Consider the following 23,462-nt stretch of genomic DNA (forward strand, 5'->3'; position numbering starts at 1 on the left):
ATCTAACTCACATACATTATTAGAGACATTCTTTAAAGATACTCTTGAACCTAGTAATTGCTTTTACAGCCTCTTAGTTCAACAAAAAAACATTAAAATCAACATAGCAGCCTGTACTCTACTATGTGTTGGAAGTCAAGAAATGTTGAAATTACATGTTGGACCATTTAGAAGCTGCCCCTTGAATTTCATGGAGGTGCTTGAAGGTGATGATGTCCTTTCCTCTTTGCAGATCGTTGGTGATGCTGTGGGCTGGGGCTTTGTGGTGAGGGGGAGCAAACCCTGCCACATCCAGGCTGTGGACCCCAGTGGGCCAGCAGCTGCAGCTGGGATGAAGGTGGGTTCTCAAAATGGGATGGATGATTTCCCAGGGAAATTTGTGCTGCTCAGTGAAGGTCTTGGGCTGCCTGTGTTTGAGGAGGGAGAGGTGCTTTTGTTTCCCGTGTTGAGTGCCCCTGTCTCAGTTTCTGGCATTTGTGCACAGTGAGCTCTGTTGTCTTTAAACCCCCTCCTATTTATTTTCTTCTGTCCTTGAGATTCTTGAAGTCTCTTTTTCCAGTGAGACTATTATCCTTTTCAAGTTGTTTTTTTGACCTTTTCCCTTTTTGAGGTGGGTTTTTCTTCACATGGTTGGCTGGTTTTGGTGGTGGTGGTGGTGTTCTTATTTTTTGATGGATTTTTTTTTTCTTTTCTTAATTTTCATGTCTTTTTTCAACTCTGCACAATTTTAGCTTCCCCTTTACTTTCCAGTTTATGTGACTACTGGTATGCACCTTCTGGACTTTGCCTGTATAGAACAGGCAAAGTCAGACATACCTAGTGAAAGTGAAGCATAGCCCATTGTTCAGTGTAAAGCAGTTAAGATTCAAGACAATTTGGAAAGAACAATAGATGATACTGTCATAAAGAGCTGAAATAGCTTTATAAGTGATTTAATAATCAATAAATACACATTCCACTTTCAGCTTTTGCACTGCAATGCAGAACCCATTGGCTTACCTGTGGGCTTGGATCCCATCCTGTGTATATCTGTGAATTAATCTCTGCTTTGTACAAAGAGAAAAATAAAGACAAAGTATTATGTTAAGTACAGATAAAAGCAGGAAAATTAAGTTAGCTGCAACACCTGCAGTGGCCATAAGATTAAACTACCTATTTATGTCATGCTTTATTGTGTGGCAGCAACACACATGAGGGTTTCAAGTATATTCCACATGTATACTCCAGTTTGCCATGAATTTTGTCCAGCCTTCTAATTCATCTCTCTTTCCCATCACTCTCATCTCAGTTGTCTCTCACCTGTCTATTCACACCCACCCAGCTGGAGGCCACAGCTCCAGGGATGCAGATCCTGCTTGCTGCACAGTGCCAGACCTGCCAGGGGACCCTCCTCAGCAACCCCTCCCTAGGGGTTTCTGCTCTCTGGCTGCTGATTTTTTTTTTAAGGGAACTTTCAAGAACATACTGTCTTTAAAACTTTTTTTTTTTTAGTGCAGGTAGGCAAAACCCTGGGACAAGGAATGGCAGCTGCAGAGCTTGTTGGTGCATGCAGCACCCAGACACAACCTGCTGGCAAAGAAGCTTGAGTTCAGAGGGAGCTGGAATTTTTTTAATATGTTTTGTACAACACTGAAGTTGTAAAATAATAATAATTTTTATATAAAGAGTATAATTTTCAAATAATGATAATGCTTAAAATTTAATTTAAATTTTAAAATAATTTACTAATTCATGTGTATATTCTAGATCCTGAACTTGAGAGTTTAGTATTTTACAGCACCTTTTATTCTCTGAATGTAGAAGCTAGCAGTATAGTGGAGCAATTCTGAAACCTGACATGTAAAAACAACACTGTGGTGTCATATGTGTAATCCCATGGGGTTGCAAAGGTCTACCTGAACCATGAAAGAATGCAAAATAGTTCACTGTCTTGAGATGAACAAACAGTGCTGCAAAACTGAAATATATTGCCTTGATTTTACAGAAGGACAGATCTGATTCTTTTCAAAGCTGTTATTTTTATATTAAATTATTTTTCAGAGCAGAATTGCACATAAAAATTTGTGTATGAGATGAGCCCCTCTTTAGACACAAAAATTGTTGCCCCATTTTTGGAAACACTGAATACCTTTAGCCAAGTGAAGAGATGGTGTTTTTCTTTGAAAATAAGAGCTTTTGTTAGATGTTCCCATGGCAATAAGTATGTAAATCATAGTGCAGTATTTGAAATTTTAAAAAAATCTATGTCACTTAATCCATCTGTTTACAGAGCTCCTCAATCTGGAAAATTTAAAGAAATCAAATGACAGGCTTTAGATGACAGCTCCTCGAAATTAAACATTCCCCTGTGTGGAAGCTGCAGGAAGGGCTCTTTGAAAACAGACTGTTGGGCACGGTAACTTCTGGTGGGCTGGTGCAAGAGGCTTTTGTCTGCAAAAAAAGTGCTGCACCAAAGAAACACTAACAAGGAAAGTTGGCTATGATGAAAAGGGCAAGAATTTGAAGAAGAGCCAAGCCTTGGCGTTGCAGTTTGTACAAAAGTTCTTGGCAGTAGCAGCAGGGATTTTCCTCCTAAGAAGATGCATCCACTATAATTGTTTTTGGAATGTCTTTATTTGCAAAGCTTGGGATTTTGCACTTGCCTGTTTTGGAGAAAACTATTTTCCCGTCTTTGCACTTGCCATCTCCTTATGTGTGGCATCCTCTTCTGGGGGAATTTTCAGACAATTTATTTGTCATAAAAACCCTTCTATCATGACCTGCTGAAGATGTGTGAGTGACTATAAGCTTTAGGACTTGCTACCTCTTCTGGGGCTGGTAAATAGGATTACCACTCACAGTCTGAAGTTTCAGATGTGAAGCTGAGAAAATAATTCAATAAATATCTAGTCAATTAACTTTATTTAATATTTTTGGACCTTGTTTGCTGAAGTGTGTTTGCCTGTGGCAGGGTTGTGAGGAGAGTGGTTGCTGTAAGGGCATTAACAAGTGGGAGCTGGAGGCAATGTGAGGCTATGAAAGGAGTCAGTGTTGTGATGTGCTCTAAGTTATTTGCAGCTCTGTTTAGCTGTCTGCCATCATCAGCAATGCAGACAGGAACAGCAGGATTCTGAAGTTCCCAAGTTGCTTTAATATTTGTTATTGACTGGCTGAAAAATCTGGTTCTCTGCAGATGACACCGCTACATATTGCCAGCTGTTGTCAGTAAAAGGCAATTTCTCTTTTTTCAGTTTTTTATTCTGTAAGTTAATTTCTGTTTTTAAGGTGCAAGTATTTTTTTAAAAGTTATAACTTTTCTTCAATCTAGTGACTTAAGTTATACATCACATTGTTATTTAGTGTGACATAACTGCAGCAGAGTGTGATGGACCAAGCAGAGCTAAAGTATGAGGTTTGTGAGAGACAAATTAATCACTCATTTTGCTGATCATCTGTTCTTCCTACTGGCTGGAGAAATCAGTGCCCTACTCAAACTGTTGAAAGAAAGCTATCTGAATCCTTAAACTGATTGTTAGCAAATTAGTCTTTATAGCTGTTACACCTAAGGTCCTCAAATCATACAAATTACCAGTGGCTGTTTAAGTGTTTCAAGCCTAGTTCTTCTTCATTTCAGCAGCAGGGAGTTTGAAGGACCATGTGCTGACACTGGTACCAGTGCCTTCTGTTTGGAGCTCAGCTTGGGAAATGTAAAATGCAGCCAGGACCCTTTCAGCATGGTTCTGCTCTCCTGATCTCTAAAAAGCTGGCACAGGGAGGAGATCAGTTTTATAAATTTTCTGCCTGTGCATTTGTCTTCTGCATTCACAAATTATTATTTCAGTTCCAGTTTCTCAAATTATTTCACTAGCAGAATAAGAACCAACTCTTAAGTGTAGCTGAGTTGCCACTGTGTCAAGAAGCCAATGGTCACTTTATCAAGACCACCAATCCCATTTCATGCAATCAAAGGTAAATCTGTACTGTCTGATTAGTCCAAAGAATTCAAGTACTGCCACAATAACAAGATATGACAGACTTGTAACAAGGAAGACTAAAAGGCACACATTATAAGTGTCCAGCAGAGTGAAAACCACCCCCAAACTATGTGATGTCAGAGGAATTGCCAATGCCTTATATTCCTGCAACTGGAAGAAATTTGAACAGTGAGATTCTTGTGAAGTTGAACGTACCTCAAGCTGCAGAGAAACACAAAACCCATTTGATGGCTCTTGCCAACCTGACCTCAAACACAAGGATTGCATAACTGTTTGGCAAGCAAGATAAATCAATCTAAAAATCCTTTTAAAAAACGCTTTCTCCAGGAAAAAGTATCCCAAGTCCAATTTCCAGTCTTTTACGGGATAGTGGGAAAGGGATAGTGGGAAAGGTAGAGAAGCATGGATATTGTAGGTGAGAAGCTTCTTTGTAACTCCTAAAGGCACTCTAGTGGGAGCTTGAAAACTGGGATTTATATTGTATCAATAAGGCACAAGGTACATGCCTCCATTTACCCCTCTCCAAGGAAAACCAAGATATCTCAGTGTTTGATCCTGTGTCTCTAGCCCTTCAAAGCACTCTGAGGATGCTTCAGTGCTAATTGAAGGTGTCTAAAGGGTACTTTCATCTTTTCATGGAATTGAGCTTTAAATGAGAAGATGGAGTAGGCTTGGATAAATATTTATGCTGTGCACTAGCATATGGTGTTGTTCAAGCAGATGCAAATCAGTCTTAGAATTCGTATCTTATACCAACATGTTACTAATTGTAGAAAAGCATAAATTACACAAGTTGCCATCTGTTTTCAATTACAGCATGAAAACACTGAGGCAGGTTGGGATTTTCCTTTAGCTCTGTTATCAGCTTGCTGCTGAATTTGATAATTATGTTAAAGTGAGTTGAGAATGGATGTATTTGGTAATGTGAGCACTCAGAAAAAGTTGCTGACAAACTGCTTTCATAGCTTGTCCATAAATAGAGAAGCAGCAGAGCTAAACATGCATAGTACTACCCACAATGAATGCCGCTGCTGTAGGGCTTGAATATAAATGTATATATAAGTTTCAAACACATCTCTGTAAGTGCTTCATTTTCTGATAGTATTTAATTATAAACTATAATAAAAAGTTCCACAGAAATGTGGAAGCTGTATTCAAGCACCTGTGACTTTAGAAAAATCTGATTTTAAGAACATCTAATTTTTTACCATAAAATCACACTGGTTTTGCAAAACTAAAGACAATTCAAAGATTTTTTTCATTCTGTCTTTCACTTTATGCACCAGTAACCAGGACCTCAGGTTTTATCTGCAATTGTCCATCACGAAGATTGGAGAATGAACCAAATAGGGTAGCATTAGCCCCAAACATCATTGAGATCATGCTTGAGAAGAGTGGTTGTTACATTGCAGAATTGAAGAATGGGTCATGTTGGAAGGCACCACAGGAGGTCATCTGGTCCAGCCTCCCAGCTCGAGCAGGGTCATCCTAGAGCTCACAGCACAGGACCAGGCTCATCCTGTAAGGGGGATTCCACAGCCTCCCTGCTCAATCTGTTCCAGTGCACGGTCACTGTGCAGTAAAGGAGTCCTTCCTTGTGTTCAAGTGGAGTTCCTGTGCTTCAGATTTTGCACATTGCCTCTTGTCCTATTGCTTGGAACCACTGACAAGAGCCTGGCCTATCCTCTTTGGTACCCTCTGTTCAGTTAGACATTAATGAGGATTTCTTTCAGTCATCTCTTCTTGAGGGTTAACAGGCCCAGCTCCCTCAGCCTTTCATTGTAAGAGAGATTCTTCAGACCCTTGACTGACTTTTAGCCCTCCACTAGACCCACTGCATTTTTTCCATGTCTCTTGTACTGAGTAGCCCAGAACTGGGCACAGCACTCCAGATGTGCCTCACTAGGGCAGGATCACTTCCCCTGACCTACTGGCAATGCTTTTCCTAATGCACCCCAGGATGCCATTAGCCTTCTTGGCCACAAGGGCACTGCTGGCTCATGAATAGTTTGCTGTCCACCAGGACCCCCAGGTCCTTCCCTGCAGAGCTGCTTTCCAGCAGGTTGGTCCCACCCTTTACTGGTCCATGGGTCTGTTCCTCCCCAGGTGCAGGACCAGGACATTAGGACATGTTAAGAGCATAGCAATGGTGAACATAATGTTGAACAGTTTGGTGAACATTTTGGATAACTTTTTCATTATTATTTATTTAATCCTTAGTGGAAATCTTTCTAAAATACTCAGAAGAAATAATTAGTAAGGCTGTGCTAATCAGTAGCATAATGATTCAACAGAAGCTGGAAGAGATAAATACTTGTGAATGTGCAAATAGTCAGGTCTGCCATCTTGGCCGGTTGTGCTTGACAACTTTTTAATATATATAGTACTCACCATGCTTTCCTGATCAGTGTATGAATCTGTGCCTGGGTGTTCCTGCTCTGTGTCTGCCCTTTCTTTGACTGTGGTCATCATTTCCTCAAGTAGTTTGCTGGTGACCTGTGGTGATGTCTCCCTAACTGTCCCAAGGTTGCTGCTTTCCCTGTGTGTATTTAATTAAACACATTGAGTAGTTCCGAAATTTTTGGAGTGAATATTTTAACCACTTCTATATAGGTTGGACCAACCCTAAAACCATGTCACTCTTACTATGCTGGGATTAATGCATTAAAATTATCACAGAAAACTGTCTTGCACTCATCTCCTCTTGCCTGGGAGTTTTGTGAATTCAGCCCTCTCACCAAAGTAGAGGCTTCTCTAATCAGAGAAAAACTTGATTTTGAGAGCTGCATTGGGTGTCACTGCCAGAACTTTGTTTAGTTGCCAGAAGGAGACAAGGTTTGGCAAATTTCTCCTTTGCCTTCATTATAGGCTACTGCAACTACAACAGTCTTTATGACTTTGACCATCCTTTGCATTAGCACAGTGTCTTTAGGTTGACTGAAATAATGAAAGGTTTTTCCTCAGTATTGGGAATCCCAGTGCAGGATTGGATATCTCTCTTCTGCCCCTTTAGTGCACAAAGCTACACTGTCCATTTTGTTTCTCCTCTGTGTTAAGCCCTGTTACTGTTGAACCTCTGTGCCAGGAGACTCTTAGGGACACTGTTCCACTGGGCTGCTGGTGCACCTGTCCCATGGTGGCCACGAGGAAGTCACAGTTTGGATTTAGATTCTCCTCTTTTTCCTGTCACAAACCCTCTGTGCAACACTGAGCATTTCCCACCAGAATTTTTGTTGAGTGGTTTGAGATGGAAAATGCCAGAAAATCTGACATATTCTCAAACATAACCAAAACTTTTGATGACTAGATACATTTTGGCCCCTGTACAGATAAGCTTGCTTAAGTTTCTTTGTTTCCTTGTGGTAGCTGTGGTTCACAGCATAAGGTCCAGGTTTTCCAGTCTCGGAGCAGAGAATTTGCAGACTGAGCTCCCCAGGTGTCAAACATCAGTTTGTACAGTTCTCCTCTTTCTAAGCCATCCTTCTCCCCCTCCTGAAATTTGTGTTTGTACTAACTCCAGATATTTTCTTTGTGACATCCACCCCTGTAACAACTCTGCAGACAGGCACTTTCTATTTCCAATGCTACCATATGCCAGTCTCTGCGGTTCTTTATAAAAATTATGTTGTTTTTCTCCATTTTTCACTAATAAATCATTAGACTCATAATTGTGAAAATTTAGTTCTTTTAAGGCCATGATAAAGCTCCTTTTTATCTTCTAACATGCCAGAATTTCATCCAACATTCCTACTTTTTTTGGTGGATCTCCATTTTTTTCTGCTCGTGTCCTTGGTTTGCCTTGCTTCTTTGTCCACAGAGCTGTATAAGTTTGTTTTGAAGAAATCTTTTCTGAGGCTGCAGAATTTCTGAAGCTGTTTTGGAAGGCTAAGTGGACTCCAGCCTTGTGCACAAGGCTCAGAGTGCACAGCCACCACTAGGGTACTTGGGTCTGGGACTGTGCTTGCTTCAGTGGATCATGAGCCTCTGTTCTTCTGAGCCAGTGGACATAAAATTGACTTAAAAAAATCAGCCACCTTTATCTTGTACTAGAGACCAGGTGTGTGCTGTGACTATGCAGAACTGTTCTATGATAAAGAAATCAAAACTTGGCATGTGAAAAGTCACATGCTGAGGCATGAAGGGAAGGACCCCCTCCCATGCAGTTGGGAACAGTGACACAAACATCACGCCAGCAGGATGTGAACTGCAAACTGCACACACAAAAGAAAACAGAAAAATACATTTTTCTGATTGTCAGACCTGGTTTTGAGCAGCAAGATCTGTGTTACTCACTATAGAGAAAGGAATTAAGACAGTGGGAATTCCCAGGTGAAATATAAAAATAATTAGTTCAACTTCTTGAGTCTAAATTTTGCCTTTAACATCTTTCCCCCCCACCCCCTGCCAAACTTACAGGACACAGGTTTAACAAGGTTTTACTTGCTTATCCCAGACCCAAATTTTGGCCTGCAGAACAGTATTAAGTTTCCAATACCTCTATGTGATTTTTCCTAAAGATTTTTAACAGAGAGAGTTTTACTGGGCAATAAAATAACTTTTTTTTCTCTTTACAACAACTGAAACCTTATGTGAGTACAGCAAGTTTCATAATATCTCAGAGCTCTTTTTTCTGCATTCACAGCAGTGTAGGTGACATTAGAATTGAACTTGTTTGTAGGCCAGTCACCTAAAATGCTGTTGTGAGACAAGTGGCCCACTGTACTTAGGTCTATACGTTGGCTCCCTCTCATCAATAGGAAATACAAATGCAAAAAAAAAAAAAATCTGCAGCTTAATTGTTGGAGATCAGTAGATTTTCTAAATTTAGTCACAATATTGTAATAAATTATAGTTCTAAAAATTCTTTTCAAGTAAGTGGTGTTTTATGACAGAATAACCTATATAACTGAACACCCTATATATTTATGAAAGTGTTTTCTTGATTTTTTTCTGGAGTCTGGCAGCTGCAACCATTCAGAAAGACAGACAGCAGCACTGTAAAGCAGGGCTGTGCTTGTGTTTTGCTACAACTTCCAAGTTCCTGTGTGGTCTATAGGCCATTGAATGGCAAGATCTGGTGCCTGACAGAACAGCTGGGATCTCACCCATGCTCGAGCTGTCACAGACTATTGCAGGTCACTCACAGGTAGTCCAGGCTCTCTAAAGAGAGTGCTGTCATCTGCAGAATGCCTGAAATCTTGAAAAGGTCTGTAAAAAACACACAGAATTAGAGACCACTACAGCAAAAAGCTGTCATTGTGAACTACTTTTACTCTCAACTGTGGATGAAAAGCATTTTGTATTACTTGGTTTAATTGCAGTACTCACTTTACATGATGCCTTGGAGAGTTCCTCAGGTGCTGTTGGTTTTACAAAGTCCATGGCTATCTCAGCTCTCTGCCCTGAGCACTCCAAGGATGCTGCTGCTCCCCAGCTGCTGCTCTGCAGACTCTTGCCTGCACTTCTCCGTCTCTTCTCTTCGTCTCTGCTCTTGTAGCTGCTCAAGACACAAAGTGTCTTCCTTTCATGGTATAAGCCAATGATTTGGGAAGCATGTTGCATTAAAGCCAAAGCTCTGTTTAGCTAGCCAAACACATGGAAAAACAATTGCACTTTTGTCTGTGCAAACAGAGAGCAGCTGTTTGTCTCAAACAGCGCAGACTGTTCTGCTCATGACACGCTGGATTTGGAGGGTGCTGAGGGTGCCTTGCCTGAGTCTGTCTACCCTTATAATTCCCTTGCTTGCATTTGGTGACTGTTTTTAGCCAATATGGGACTTAAATGAACTGCAGTTCAGCATAATTATATTTAACCATGTAGGTAAACCGATATGTAGTTTTAAAGTTCTTTTTTCATTATGTGTAGTTTGGTTTTAGCAAATATAGTTTAGTTACAGATACACCAGAAAAAAAGTCACCAAAAGGTCAACCCAATCATTAAATGGCATTATTTCTGAGCTCAGATTCTGTGTTCTTCTGACACTGATGCAGTATTTTACCCAGAGCCATCTTTAGCCATTCGAGTTGTTTAACATTTTCAGAACTGTTTTGTGGTAGGTATCAAATTGCACTATATGATAAAAATGCTTACAAAGTTAGACATGCAGTCCCTATTTTGCTTTCCTGATGTGGCCCAGCCTGGCTCAGATTTACCTGTGGGTATTTCTCACTGGGACTCATATTAAGTCAGTGATTTTACACACCAATTCCCAATTAGGGCCATGGAAAGCAGTGACCTATATTCCCTTATTCTGTATTTGTGGATGGTTTTTGTTTCAGGGTGTTAGGTTCTTATGTAATTACTCTGCAGATATGTACAGATAGCATTAATTTACATTTGTGAATAATTCCTGTTCTCTGTGTTGATGTTTACCTAACCACTCAGTCAATCTGTCAGTGAAACTCCACTGCTTGCAGAGCTGAAACTTGTGTAGCCCAAAAGAGTCGCCCTCCAAAGCAAGGGCTCTTAGGTCAGTTCTTCCTCCTCTAATTTGTCCACTCTGTTTGTGGAGTTTGCTCAGCAGTGGTTTAATTCTCTTCCTGGTGAATAAAAAAGGACTTGAATTCCCACAGATTCCCATCATTTGAGAGGGAGGAAGGGAGGGAGAGACTATCTGAACCAATGATGAAGCCCTAGAGAATCTATGACTTTTTATATTATGTGACCTACTGTATTGTGTTGTAAAGTAGATATTATTTTATTATTTTTCTTTATACAGTTTATAGATTATGTCATTTAAGTCCCATTGGGGCTTTTTTTTTCTGTTGGAGACCAATTTATTTGGAATACTATAAAATATTCAGCCTCTTTTTTAAAAATGAAAGAAGTATATAATATGTGCATAATGAAAGTGTGTAATGAAGCCTTGCCCACGCAAATGATCCACACCATTCTGCAGTCACAGACCAAGATGGAGCATAAGAATTACAAACTTATATTTTAATTCTGTAAATGGAGTTAATTGTACTGTGCTCTGCTGGTGCCCAGTTTCTAGCCCCCTGATGGAACAGTGGGCCAGTTTCAGACTAGTGTCAAGAATGAACAAGAAACACATCTCTCGAGAGACAAAATCTTTTTTATGCAAAGCCTGGATACTTGCCTACTCCCACACCACCCACTCAACATCCAATTACACTTTCACTAGAGATATTTACAGAACAGAACACACATCTGCAATTTATTCTGTTCCATCCAGTAACCTCAGTTATGGAGGAAAGGCCATTGTATGATTTTTTAACCTTCCGGCAACATGCAGTTGGTTGTGAATTGTGAGGTTCCAGTTTTACTTTACTAATCCTATCAAGATTGCATGAACTCTTTAAAAAAAAAACAAACCCAAAGATAAAAATCTAACTAGAAACATAACTTTTAAGCTCTCTGATTTTCATCTCTTTTCCTCATTGATTTGTGACAGTGTAAAGCTTAGCAGAATGCGAGCAAAAAATTCAGTGATGCCTGTGTTTGCTTTTATATAGAAGTTAGTCTTAGGTCTTAGACTCTCATTCAGCATCTCTGTAGCCTTGGCTCTCTGCTGAGCATGGGGATTCCTTTGCTTTGTGGCTATAGGTGACCTATTAAAATAGAGAAATCTTGTCTCAGCATAAATGCAGACTGGATGTATAAGTGTGTAAAAGAAACTGAGCTCTGCCTTCTCTCTCCTCCACTTTTGTTCTCCTGCCTTGAATTTCTCTGCACTTTTTCTTGGTACCATAACATCCATCTTGCTATTGATTTCACTGGGACTTTAAGTTATCTAAAAACTTAAGGTTCAGTTTACTGGTCTAAGTGTAAGCCCTGTCAGGAAGGTTGATCCTATCTTCACCTCCTTTTCATGTCCCTCTTTCCCTTTGCCTCCAAGCAGATATGTATCTGTTGCCTCCTTCCTTCATCCATGTCAGGCACATCAAGGAACTTATTTTGCCTGGAGACAAGTCCTTTCATTTATTTATTTTTGCTGGCACGGGATGAAAAGGATGAAAAGGGAGCGGTGCCTGGCTTTGGTGTGCTGCTCCCAGAGCTAGCACAAAGGGACAGGAGCACCTCTTGGGACTGCAGGCACCAAGTCCTGCTATGAACCTTCCTCCCCTTTGAAAGGGGTTTCATATCTGGATGCACAGACTCCTTGGCAATTCAGGTTTGAGTGTATCCCTTTCTGTGAGCAGAAGAGTTGTGAGGTCCCAGATTACTGATCCAGCTTTTAATAAGCAAACACTTTTTTCCAGATTTCTTTTAAAAGTAAAATTATCTTTTTACACCCTAAAGAGAAACCTCATTGTCACTCACTATGGGTGTTGTCACGAAGGGTCTTGTATACAAACCCATGATGTGGTATGTGAGGTAGAAGGCGATGTGGCAATTGAGAAGATTTATTCAAGAGATCTAACACCTGGCAAAGCAAACCTTTGTGGTTATCCACTTGTAAATAGCTCCTTTCTAGTTGGTAACAGCAGTGAAAGTAGAAAAGGTGGAGGTTTTTTGTTCCTTTGTGACAAAGTAACAACCTTAAATGGAAGTGTTTACTTTCACTCATTTCTCAGCTCCTTCAAATTTCATATTTAAATTAGATTTTTTAAAAATGACACCTTGATTTCCATCTGTTTGCTTGGAGGGCAGTGGTGCTTGAGAGGCAGGAGTGGGAGGAATAGTTCCCAGCATCTGCAGATGAGCAAGAGGTGTGCAAGGGGGAAAGAATCCCATTGGAAAGATAACTCTTCTTTTGAAATGTTGGAAGTTTGGATGTCCCTTCTTCCCTGCAGAAAGCTGGAAAGCTATGTTTCAGATGTGATGTTCTTGTAGCACCTAAGCCTTGCCCAAATTTTGCTGAAATCTGTCAGCAAAACAAGAAAAGCCAAAGCAGCTGTATTGACTCTTGAAACAAGCACTGGTAAAGGCTGTATTTTCTTCTCTTTTTTTTGCTTTGCTTTTTCCTTCTCAGTTTTAGGAGTTTAGTAACCTTCCCAGGTGAGAGCTGTGGCCATACCATGGGAATCAACCAGTAAGTTCTCAATTTTGGAACTGGCCCACAGCTTTCAAAAGTATCCAAAGTGTGAAAAGTTTGTTTTCTTGGGTATCCTGCTAATGACATCTGCAGGGCACTGGCAATTGCAAATATTAACCCTTCAGCCCAGATTTCATGGGTGCCTGTAAGGAAGGGTTCTTACTGACAGCATGGCCTGATTTTTAATAGAAATCAGGATCTTGTGGGTCTTTCATGCACATAGAAAACAGATGAGTTTGCTAACCACATGTGGAGGACTTTCCTCTGGAAGATCACAGTGAATTTCGGAGTACTGTAAGGAAACAATTATAAGTTTGAGCTACTCAAACCTCTTCCTCAAGCTGATCCTTGTCCCTGCTGGATTAGTACAACATGAAAAAAGCATTTATTTATAATTATTGAGGGTATCTGTATAACAGAAATGTAAGCAAGCTGTCTCTGTAATGGATTTAATTTTAATTCTCATTACCAAGAAGAAAAGCAAAAATATTACCATTGGGATATACTTTTCTTTTTGAAATAATTATATTGTCAATTCTGGTATTAATTCTACCCTATAAAATAGTCAAAATACATTTTGTTCGAACACTGTCTCCAGCATTTTTTACTATTTTCCTTCATACAGTTGCCATCTGTGCAGTAATATCCACACCTTCAGTGGAAATTAATTGCTGATTAATTGCTAATTGCTGATGCCAGAGCTGCTATCAGTACTAAACAGCCCATGAAACCTTCTTGTTTCAGACCTTGTTGCTGTTGAAGGAGAAAACTTGTACTGGCATAGACTTTGTGCTTTGCAGTTTTAGACTCTGAATATTCTCATTGCTGCCTAGATAATGGGGTAAAGTATCAGCACTGCTGAAAAACAGTATTTTTGCCATTATCTTTACTGTGTCATTGCATAATCTAGCTTTGAATTAGAGAATTTCAAGCCTACATTATATTTGGTAACATTGATTGCTTTGATACCTATTTGATCTGCAATTTTAGTAGCATTTGTACTTTCTTTAAGAGTAGCTAGCAAACAAACAAAACCACCAAAGAACCACAAAAATCTCACAGTCAATCAAACAAACAAAAAAAGCAGAGTGGATTCCAGACACTGATGTTGGCACTGAAATGTAAATGATAAATCTTTTGAGAATTAGCACCTCAGGCCCCCATCTGCTGGAGTGGGGCACACATTTACTGCTGTGGAAAGGGCAGTGCCCCCACCATCCCCAGCCACACTGCCTCTTCATCCCCAGCCACTTGTATTCCTCTTCATCTGGATGGGTTTTTTTAAAAAAAGTTATCTCAAATTAAGGTAGCCATCTAATCATGGACTTATCCTAGTGTTTTGAGATATATAATCTGTTGACTGTGCATGGCTGTTACTTGCTATGTATCAGAGATGAACCTTTGGATTCACTGTGTCTATAAATTTAAATGTCATTTTAGGGTTGTCCCAAACAGTAATGATCACTTAAGTCCAAGTCTGCAGTAGGAATTTCCAGCTCTTCATAAACTTTCATAACACCCTTCTAAAAAGTGTGCCTAGAAAAAAAAAAGAACAATATTAAAGGATTTTTCAATATATTACGTTCAAAAAAGTCCAGCAAGCAAGGCTTGGCTCCTCATGGAGAGCTAACTAAAGCCTACAGTGCAAACAGCATCTGAATATCCAAGGATCTAGGCTAGCTGCCTGTCCTCTAAGAACATTCCTGTAGCATTTATATATATATTAAGGTCATCCTGAGGCAGAACTAACAAAGAATTTGTGACAGGTATGCAATGTTTTTATTTAATGATTGGCTTTAAGGGAGTTGTGCAATTCCACACCCATGCCTGCAGCCAGTCCCTGACATTCCTCAGAAGGATCCCACAGTCATCCTCATCTCAGCTCCTGATCAACACCAGCTCAGCTGTCCAGCCCTGGTGCAGGCAGCCCCCTGGAGGGAAGGGGCTTTGGTTTGGCCAGCAGGCAGTTGTCCCAGCAGGAAAATCAAGGGGTGTGGATGTGCATCTGCAGGGCAGCTTGGCAAGACTGAGGAGGGGCAGGCAGCCAAAGATTGCTGTGGAGGAAAGAGCAATTACCAGTGAGGGGGAGGAAAGATTGTGCATTCCAAGTACAGCACAATCCTGATTGTGACCCGTAAATGTTACGGTAAAACAAATTGTTCTTGCCTCTTCTTGCCATCTTCAGTCCAATGATAAATGGCATGATGAATCTTCACTAGCTTCTTCAAACCACAGGTTCCCAGATCCTTTTTGTTCAAATGTATGTCCAAACTTGAAGTTACCTTTTTATGGGGACACCTGAATTTGGTTAAACCTTCTGTATGCACCATGGAAAACCCACAGAAAGACAGAGGTGCCTTTCCTGCTTCCATGAGCTGCTGTTTCCAATGGCGGGGAATTGAAAGACTCAACAATAAATGTTTATTGCTGTAATACTTAAATATTTGAAATCAGTTAAGTGAGGGGTTTTTTTGGGCTTTTTTTTTGTTTGTTTGTTTGGTTTTTTGGTTTTTTTTTTTTTTTTTCATTTGAGTGTTGCTTTATTTAACTATTATTAGTTCTGTGGTTTTTAGATCACCACATCCTGACCAACAAAATGGTCGGAATTTATTCTGGGCTGTGTCATTTCTTGAAGTCTAAGGGATGAAAAGGGATGGTTATCTCTGGTGAAGCTCCTTGGAGAGCAATGAGGAAATGAGCAATAAAAGGTTCTTTGAGGCTCTTTTAACTGTAGTTTATCATCTATTATAGTTACTGATGTGTGGAAACCGACAAATATTTTGCATGTTTGTAGTTACAAAGCCCTTAACAGCTACAGCTATGAGCTGAGCACTCACAGCTTTTTGAAATGTGTTTTTATGAATGTAACATTAAATCATTGTGTTTTTGTAAACCACTCTCCTTAAGAGAATTCCTGAGATAATAATATATGGGTTGACATATTCAGTCAGGGCTGCCGAGTGGGTACTCTTTTGCCTTTGCTTATTTTCTAATTTCAGTAGAGCAGTGCACAATATGAGCATTTTTGGGGCAGGATTAATGATGACTAAAATGCACAAAGCAGCATTTCATTTTTCCTTGATGGATGCAGTGCTGAATGGCAAATCAGGGTGGAGAGAAGAAAACTGAGTGAGTTGACAGCAGTCAGTGTAGCAAAGGGATCAGAACTGTGCAAACCTCTTTCACCAGGATTGGAGGACACAGCAAATGGCTCCACATTTCTTCATCCCTGAGGGAGCCAGGTCTGAAATTTCCAGAGATTCAGCCCTCAGGAGCACTGGTCAGGCAATTATTATGGAGAGAGCTTTCTACCCCCAGGGCAGTTGGTTCTTTATTACCATCTCCTGTTCCTCATGGGTCTTCTCCTGCAGTTTTAGGATGGGACTGTGCTCTTCTGTGTATTGCCCATCCCTCTGCATTTTTCTTCTCATCTGGCCTGGGTGGACTTCTTGCATCTAATCCTCTCCACTGAGAATGATGAAACTAATAAGCCATGTGGATGCCCTGGGAAGGAGGGCACAAAGGGAGCTGTTCTCAGCCCGTACGCTTTGCTGGTTAATCGTACTGCCAAGGGCGTGTGGTAAAACAAACACATTGAGAATGCTGACTTGTCAGCTCTTGTCTTCCACAAGAAATTCACTCTTTAGCATCCAGATTGCTTTCACATTGTGCCTGTACCATCTGATTTACACCATTGCAGCCCTGGTGTGGGTGACTGGCTGCTCTGAAAGTCTGTTCCTCTGAACACAGGGATGTTCCCCACAGGGCCCTGAATGCCCACACCCTGATGCAGCTTGCATATTTATCCATTGCATGTGTGAACCTGGCCAAATCCCATGCATTGGGATTCCAGGAACTCAAGAAGTCTGAGAATATGCAACAGTAAAACAAAGATCAGCCATTTAACTTCCAAAAATTGCTTTAAGCCAGAAGAGACGATGTTGTTTCTGCAGGTCTGTTTTAAATCAGCCCAAATATTATAGAGCCAGAACTATCATTCAGTAAAACTTGATACAATCTTGGAAAGCCATAGAAAGTATTGGGAAATAGCACTGGAAGTTGAGACCTACAATAATCTCATTTTAAAATAAATAGACATGCCAGTTAAATATTAGTTGGACACACTGCAGAGGATGACAGGTTACCTTTACAAAAATCCTCAACATTTAGAAGGCTTTGTCTGCATGCAAAAACGGAACCATTTTCCCAATGCAACTTGCAGCTGAAATATTAATATATAGGAAAGATTACTGCCATGGGAGTTTACTCAGTTGTATCACTAAATACTTCAGTGATCACTTAGGCTACCACTAAGGCTACTTCCAGGATCTTCAGCTCTGCAAAGGAGTTCTGAGGGTAAAGAGTAAGGTCCAAAAGTCTACCATGCCTTCAGGGGCTGCTGCTGCCACTCTTCCTTTGCAGAGGCTCTAAGTAGCAGAGATTAAAGTAATCAGTGACATTTTTTAGGAAACATTACATTTTTGGATTGGGTTTGCTTCCTCTATCATTTTTCTTAAATCGATAGCTACATTCTGTCCATTTTGCAGAAATACAAATTTACTTTCACCACACATTTTACTTGAGAGAGAATTGTTAGTAGGCACTTAACAAAAGTTAAGTGACTTGACATGCAAGAAAATCTGCTTTGGAGCTAGCATTGGAGGATACCAGAGCTGCTTCCCACCTCTCCCACATCCATTTCTGTCTTGTGCTTCTGCCTAAATAGGAAAAGTGAAAAATCATGGACTGATAGAATTGTTACTGCTGTACAGTTGCTCCTCATCAGACTTGTGCTCCAGACCCTTCCCCAGCTCTGTTGTCTTTCTCTGGACACACTCCAGCCCTTCAGTGTCCTTCTTGTAGTGGGAGGCCCAGAACTGGACACAGGATTTGAGGTGCAGCCTCACCAGTGCTGAGTGCAGGGCACAGTCACTGCCCTGGTCCTGCTGGCCACACTGTTTCCGATCCAGGCCAGGTGCCATTGTCCTTCTTGGCCACTTGGCCACACACTGGCTCATGTTCAGTCACTGTCACCAGCACCCCCAGGTCCTTTGCCAAAGGCAGCTTTCCAGCCACTGTTCCCCAGCCTGCAGGACTGCATGGGACTGTCGTGACCCAGCTGCAGGACCCAGGACCTGGTCTGGTTGAACCTTATAAAACTGACCCCAACCCATTGATCCAGTGTGTACATATGAAATAAAGCATGAAAATTTCTGGTGATGCTTGTTTCATAGCTTTTGTCTTACAGATTCATGATGACATACAGGTAAAATAGTCTTCTAGTAAATGTATGGTTTCCATTGAAACATCAGGACTATATTATTATTCCCTTAGGCTCCATATTTTTATCAACAAAAAATACAAATCTAGACACTACACTCATTTTTTTACTTTTTTACCAATTATACCGAAAAGTCTTAATGTCTTTGAGGAATCCATTTTATTTTCTTTGCCTGAATATTTTTAAAATGTTGATGTGACTTTTTATCTGCTTAAGTGTTCAAAGATGTACAGTGATGTTGGTCAGTATATTTCTATCAAGACTATTTTGCTTGAAAATGGCCTATGATCATACAAAACCTCCAATGTTTGTATTTGTTACAGCTTTTACAAACAAAATACTAGCATATTTGAAATTAATTAATTAGCCATAATTGGTTAAAGGAAATTAAAACCAGTCATAAGGCAGTGACATTTTAGTCTGTCCTAGTATTGAATTAATCTTCCATAATATTATTTCTTAAAATTTGGATCCATTTGGTTCCTGTTATAACATTGGAAGTTTTGGCACTGAATCTAGTGAAGTCATCATCCAGACCTTGACCTGAGTCTGGAAATATGGTGCATATTTTTACTGTGAATACCAAGAGCTAAATAAAATTATTTCTAAGAAAGCATTTAAGACAAACTAAGGATAACAGACTGCAGTAGTCAGAGCTGTCTTCATAGAGTCATAGAATGGATTGCATTGGAAAGGACCTTAAAGATCATCTTGTTTCCACCCCCCTGCTGTCAACAGGGACACCTTGCACTAGGCCAGATTGCTCAAAGCTCCATCCAGCCTGGCCATAAACAGTTCCAGGGATGGGGCATCCACTGCTTGTCAGAGCAGCCTGTGCCAGTGCCTCACCACACTCATAGTAAAGCATTTCTTCCTAATACCTATTCCAAACCAACTCTATTCCAGCTTAAAGCCCTTCCTCCTTGATCTGTCTCTCCAGGCCCTTGTGAAAATAGTCCCTCTCCATCTTGCTTGTAGGCTCCTTTTAGGTACTGGAAGGCCACAATAAGGTCACCCAGAAATCTTCTCTTTTTCAGGCTGAACAAACCTAATTCCCTTGGCCTTAGTTCCTTATAGAAGAAGTGCTCCATCCTTCTAATCATCTTTTTTGGCCTCCTTTGGACTTGCTCCAACAATTGTTGTCCTTCGTGTGCTGGGGCCCCCTTATCTGGATGTCCCGTATTGTTTGCAATGCACCATTGATACCGTAAAATATCATTGAAGAAAAAGTAACATTGTTAAAAGAAAAAATTATTGATATAAGACCTCAAACCTTAAGGATTGGAAAGTTGAATTCCAGCAATTTGAAAGTTGGTGTTTCAAAAAATTCTAATTCTAAGCAATGTGGGGACTTTTAAGAGGAGCAAATGAGATGATGTAAAGAGTTCTGGAGGTTTTGTCTGCACAGGAGTTGATGTAAATCTGTGTAATTAACCTAACACAATAAAGTCTAATGCGTAACTCATTTTGCTGCTTGCTTTCTCCTCAGGTTTGCCAATTTGTCGTGTCTGTCAATGGCCTCAATGTTCTCCATGTGGATTACAGGACAGTAAGCAACCTCATCCTGACTGGCCCTCGAACAATTGTGATGGAAGTGATGGAAGAAATGGAGGCCTGAGAAGGCAAAACCCCTATTACTGGACATTTTTGTGACAAATAGCAACAGCCATGGAGTGGCATGACACAAGGCAGAATGTTGCTGTGTCTACACAGATGATTTTGCTTTTAGGGGAGGGGTCTCTCTTTCATTTAACAATAATAGCACTGGTGATTATGCTAAGATGTGAACAATAGAAACCAGCATATTTTCACTGTGGACTTCTCTGTGCCCAGCAGAGACACGATCAGGCCTTTAGGTGGTCTCTCCAGCCATGGCTGCATTGCCAGAATGGGTTCCAGACTAAGAGGCTGGGGACCTCCAGTCCAGTCCACTACTGGATCAGAGCACTTCAGGAGGTGAAAGAGCCAAGCTCTGTGGGGTCGGGATGTCACAGATGGTTTCATGAGATACTGACAGTGATAAACATTGTCCTGGTGTCCAGCTTTGTCCCTGGAGCATGTGCAGTTACTCTCAGTTACTGTCTCCTTGGGCCGAGGGACAGCTGACTAAATACTGGCTTGATTATAGTCAAACACAAACGAACTGCAAATGCATGAGAAAAGTGTCTGTGCTCTGTAGAGGATAGTCTAGAAAGAAAAAGGAAAAACATATGGTAATTTACAGAAACTGCCATTGAAAATTGGTCTTTTGGTTTCAATGCCTGTGTGCTGGATTAGGTGCTTGAGTATAAAATATTGATTTTGAGGTTTTTTTCCATACCTGTAAAGGAAAGGTGCCTCAGTCTTACTATTCATCACTTTTGAGAAATTTTGGACACCTTAATTCCCAGAAGAATATTTGTGAGGTTGTAGTGGGAAATTCACGTTGTTAGTATAAGGAATGATGCATTCAGATTCTCCAGTAGCAAAAGTACACTTCAAATTGAAGCAATGTACTTGAATGTACATTAAGCTTATCAGCACTTTCCAATCATCTGATGTTTTGCAAAGAATGAACTTCCCTCACGACCTGCGTTTGACACTATTACAGATAAAACATTGCATTTAACTGACTCTTACTGTTTGTCAAACAGTAGGACTTTTTCATTGATGAATTCATGAAAGAAGTATTTTTTAAAAACATAAAATTTCTGTATTCTGCAGAGTTAGGTGACGCTTCAACTTGATGTTAAGGAGACTGCATGGATTTTCTTTGATCTTTGAACTGAATGAATACATTCTGCATCACAAAATTATAAATACATTTTGCAGACTTTCTCTGCTGTCTAAATTTTACAATTAAAGCTTGACTTTCTATATGCACAAATCATTCAATTATGGGGTGGGGAAAGTATTTTTCCTCAAATAATATTGAAACATGTTTTGTATTAAAAATTGTTCTCACTAAATAAATTGCTCTTTCAGTATGTTTTTCACTCACTGAAACACTTTTTCTTCAGAGATACAGCTCATCTTCAAACTCATATATTCCTGCAGCTTTGCAGGAAGAAGACCTTGTGTTCTTTGTTTCTGGTTTTGTATATCTGTGGTTATATTTTCACCAAAAAAACTCTCGTATTCCACTAATATGCAGCAGTGCAGGGAGATGTGAAACTGCAGCTGCTTACTCAATACTAACCAGGCACAAGAGTGTTTGGAGGATTTGTTTAAAATTGTCATTTGCTATGACAGTTCTTAATCCTGATTGTACTCCTCAGAATTTTGGCCCACATATAAAAGCCACAGGTCGTCTAAAATAAATAACTGGGCACATAAAATGCTATATTAGATTGCAATAACCGTCCATGGTATCCACTCAGATCAGTTGGAAACAATCTTCTTGTTCCAGAAATGTTTCAGTATTCTATAAGTATTTTGAGTTTGTGAATCCAGGAATGCTTCTCCAAATATTTCTATTTAATTTATATATTTTTAAAATGTTCTCTTTTTTTTTCTTTTCTTTTTTTCCCCTGGGTTATTTTGGTGGCTTAACCCCTTTATGATATAAATTCTGCATGTTAGACTAAGTTAAATATTACAATTGAAGGATTTTCTTAGCAAAATGCTAATGATTCTTTCTAATGCCATCATGGGTTTATCTATTACATCTTTTGCCTTAGTTAATATTCTGCTAGAAGTTCTCTGTAGCTTACAGATAATTAAGAAACTGGGTCAGAATTTGGCTTAATAATGCATTACAGAGTGCACTTCAGACTGGAGCAAAAAGAGTGGCAATGGGGGCAGGGAGAAATCTGTGTGTTTCATTATGTTACAGATTGGAGATGGCATCTTGATTCACAAGATACATTAGTCTCTATCACAATTTGAGCACAGCTACTTGCCTTCTGTTTTAACAGGGATTTCCATATTGTGTTCTCAACTTGACTGACAATCTGGGATTTAATTAATTCTTTCCCTCTTCAACGTGACAAAGATATTCAAATCGTGTCTGCAATTAAATGTTGTATATTGGAAAAAAAGGATGGAAAGTAAACAAGCTATGAAATGTATACTTTCAATTAAACTGCAGCTTGTCTGCATACAGTGCTGCATATGCTCCAAGACATCCCACAGGAGTCAGTGTCAAACTCTCATGCGCTTCAGAGGGCACAGAATTGCAAATGTAACAGAGCACCTTGCTTCCTGCAAAGTGCCAGGGGAAATTTAAGATTATTCACAGAAGTGAGGCATTTCAAGAGATGCATGAATATCACAGTGTAGAATGAAGCAAGATACCAGAAATTTAAAAAAAACCCCAAAACCCTGGCATTGGCAGTAATAGCTTCATTAAAAAGACAGGCATTTTTTGTAAGACTTACTCTCTTCTATGATCTTGTTTTTGATTACTGTCAATCTTGCAAGATCCTCTAATAAATCTTTAAGCCTTAATCACTCAAATTAGTGCCAATCCTCTGTAGATGTACATTTGCAAATAATTTATGGCCATCTTCAAGCAATGTAACATTTAATTAAATTCAAGTAGCAGTTAAGCTAATTGAAGCATTAAATCAGTGCAATATTTATCATAGTTTTTCCTGTTATATTTCCTACAAGATTCATTATTTTCATTTCTTTTTCAAGATCAAATACCATATGTATGGTATTGAACACAACTGCTTCCCCAGCTAGTGCCATGGAAGGCATTTCATTCCCACAATGATGCAATAATCCACGTCAGGTTTATCAGAATTTAACTGTCAGCGTTTTTGGTCTGTGTAGAAGCTGAAAATAAAACTTTCAGAATTAAAAACGTGTCATAACAGCTTCTGAAATATGAGTGGGTGTGGCCTGCTGTACCTTCTGTGAGATCACACTCAAGAGGTTTGGAATTAAAAGGTCTTTCAGTAGGACTGTTTTTCAAAGTGTTTTTAAAAATTTTTTCTTAATTTTCTGCTCATACCCTCCCTAATGACTGGAGTGCTAGAGATGTGTCAATGCTGTCCCAGAATTACTGGTTTAATAGTCAGCTTGTTCCCTCATCATGGTCTTGATCTCTGTGAAATTTGCCCTAGTGCAGTTCAAAGAATAACATGAGATTTGAATTTGGTGCCTCTTGGCCTTCAGACCAGAGACAGTCTCTGTATATAAACATAAACAAATGAGAATAGTCTGAGGATTAGGAATAAGCAGCAACTGACTCTTTCTTCTTCTGTACTGACAGCTATAATGC

General features: G+C 39.8%; 1 protein-coding gene across 1 annotated transcript in view; it reads left to right on the top strand.

Annotated features, from left to right (window-relative positions):
- The window catches only part of DEPTOR (DEP domain containing MTOR interacting protein), a 74,362-nt gene extending 52,962 nt beyond the window's left edge, over positions 1 to 21,400 (top strand). The window contains exons 8-9 of the mRNA XM_079302145.1: positions 233 to 337; positions 19,743 to 21,400. Coding sequence (XP_079158271.1) covers positions 233 to 337; positions 19,743 to 19,871 — 234 coding nt within the window. The 3' untranslated portion in view covers positions 19,872 to 21,400. The remainder of the gene's footprint in view (positions 1 to 232; positions 338 to 19,742) is intronic.
- The last annotated feature ends 2,062 nt before the right edge of the window (positions 21,401 to 23,462 follow it).

Source organism: Erithacus rubecula, assembly GCF_903797595.1.
Source record: "Erithacus rubecula genome assembly, chromosome: 3".
NCBI lineage: Eukaryota > Metazoa > Chordata > Aves > Passeriformes > Muscicapidae > Erithacus > Erithacus rubecula.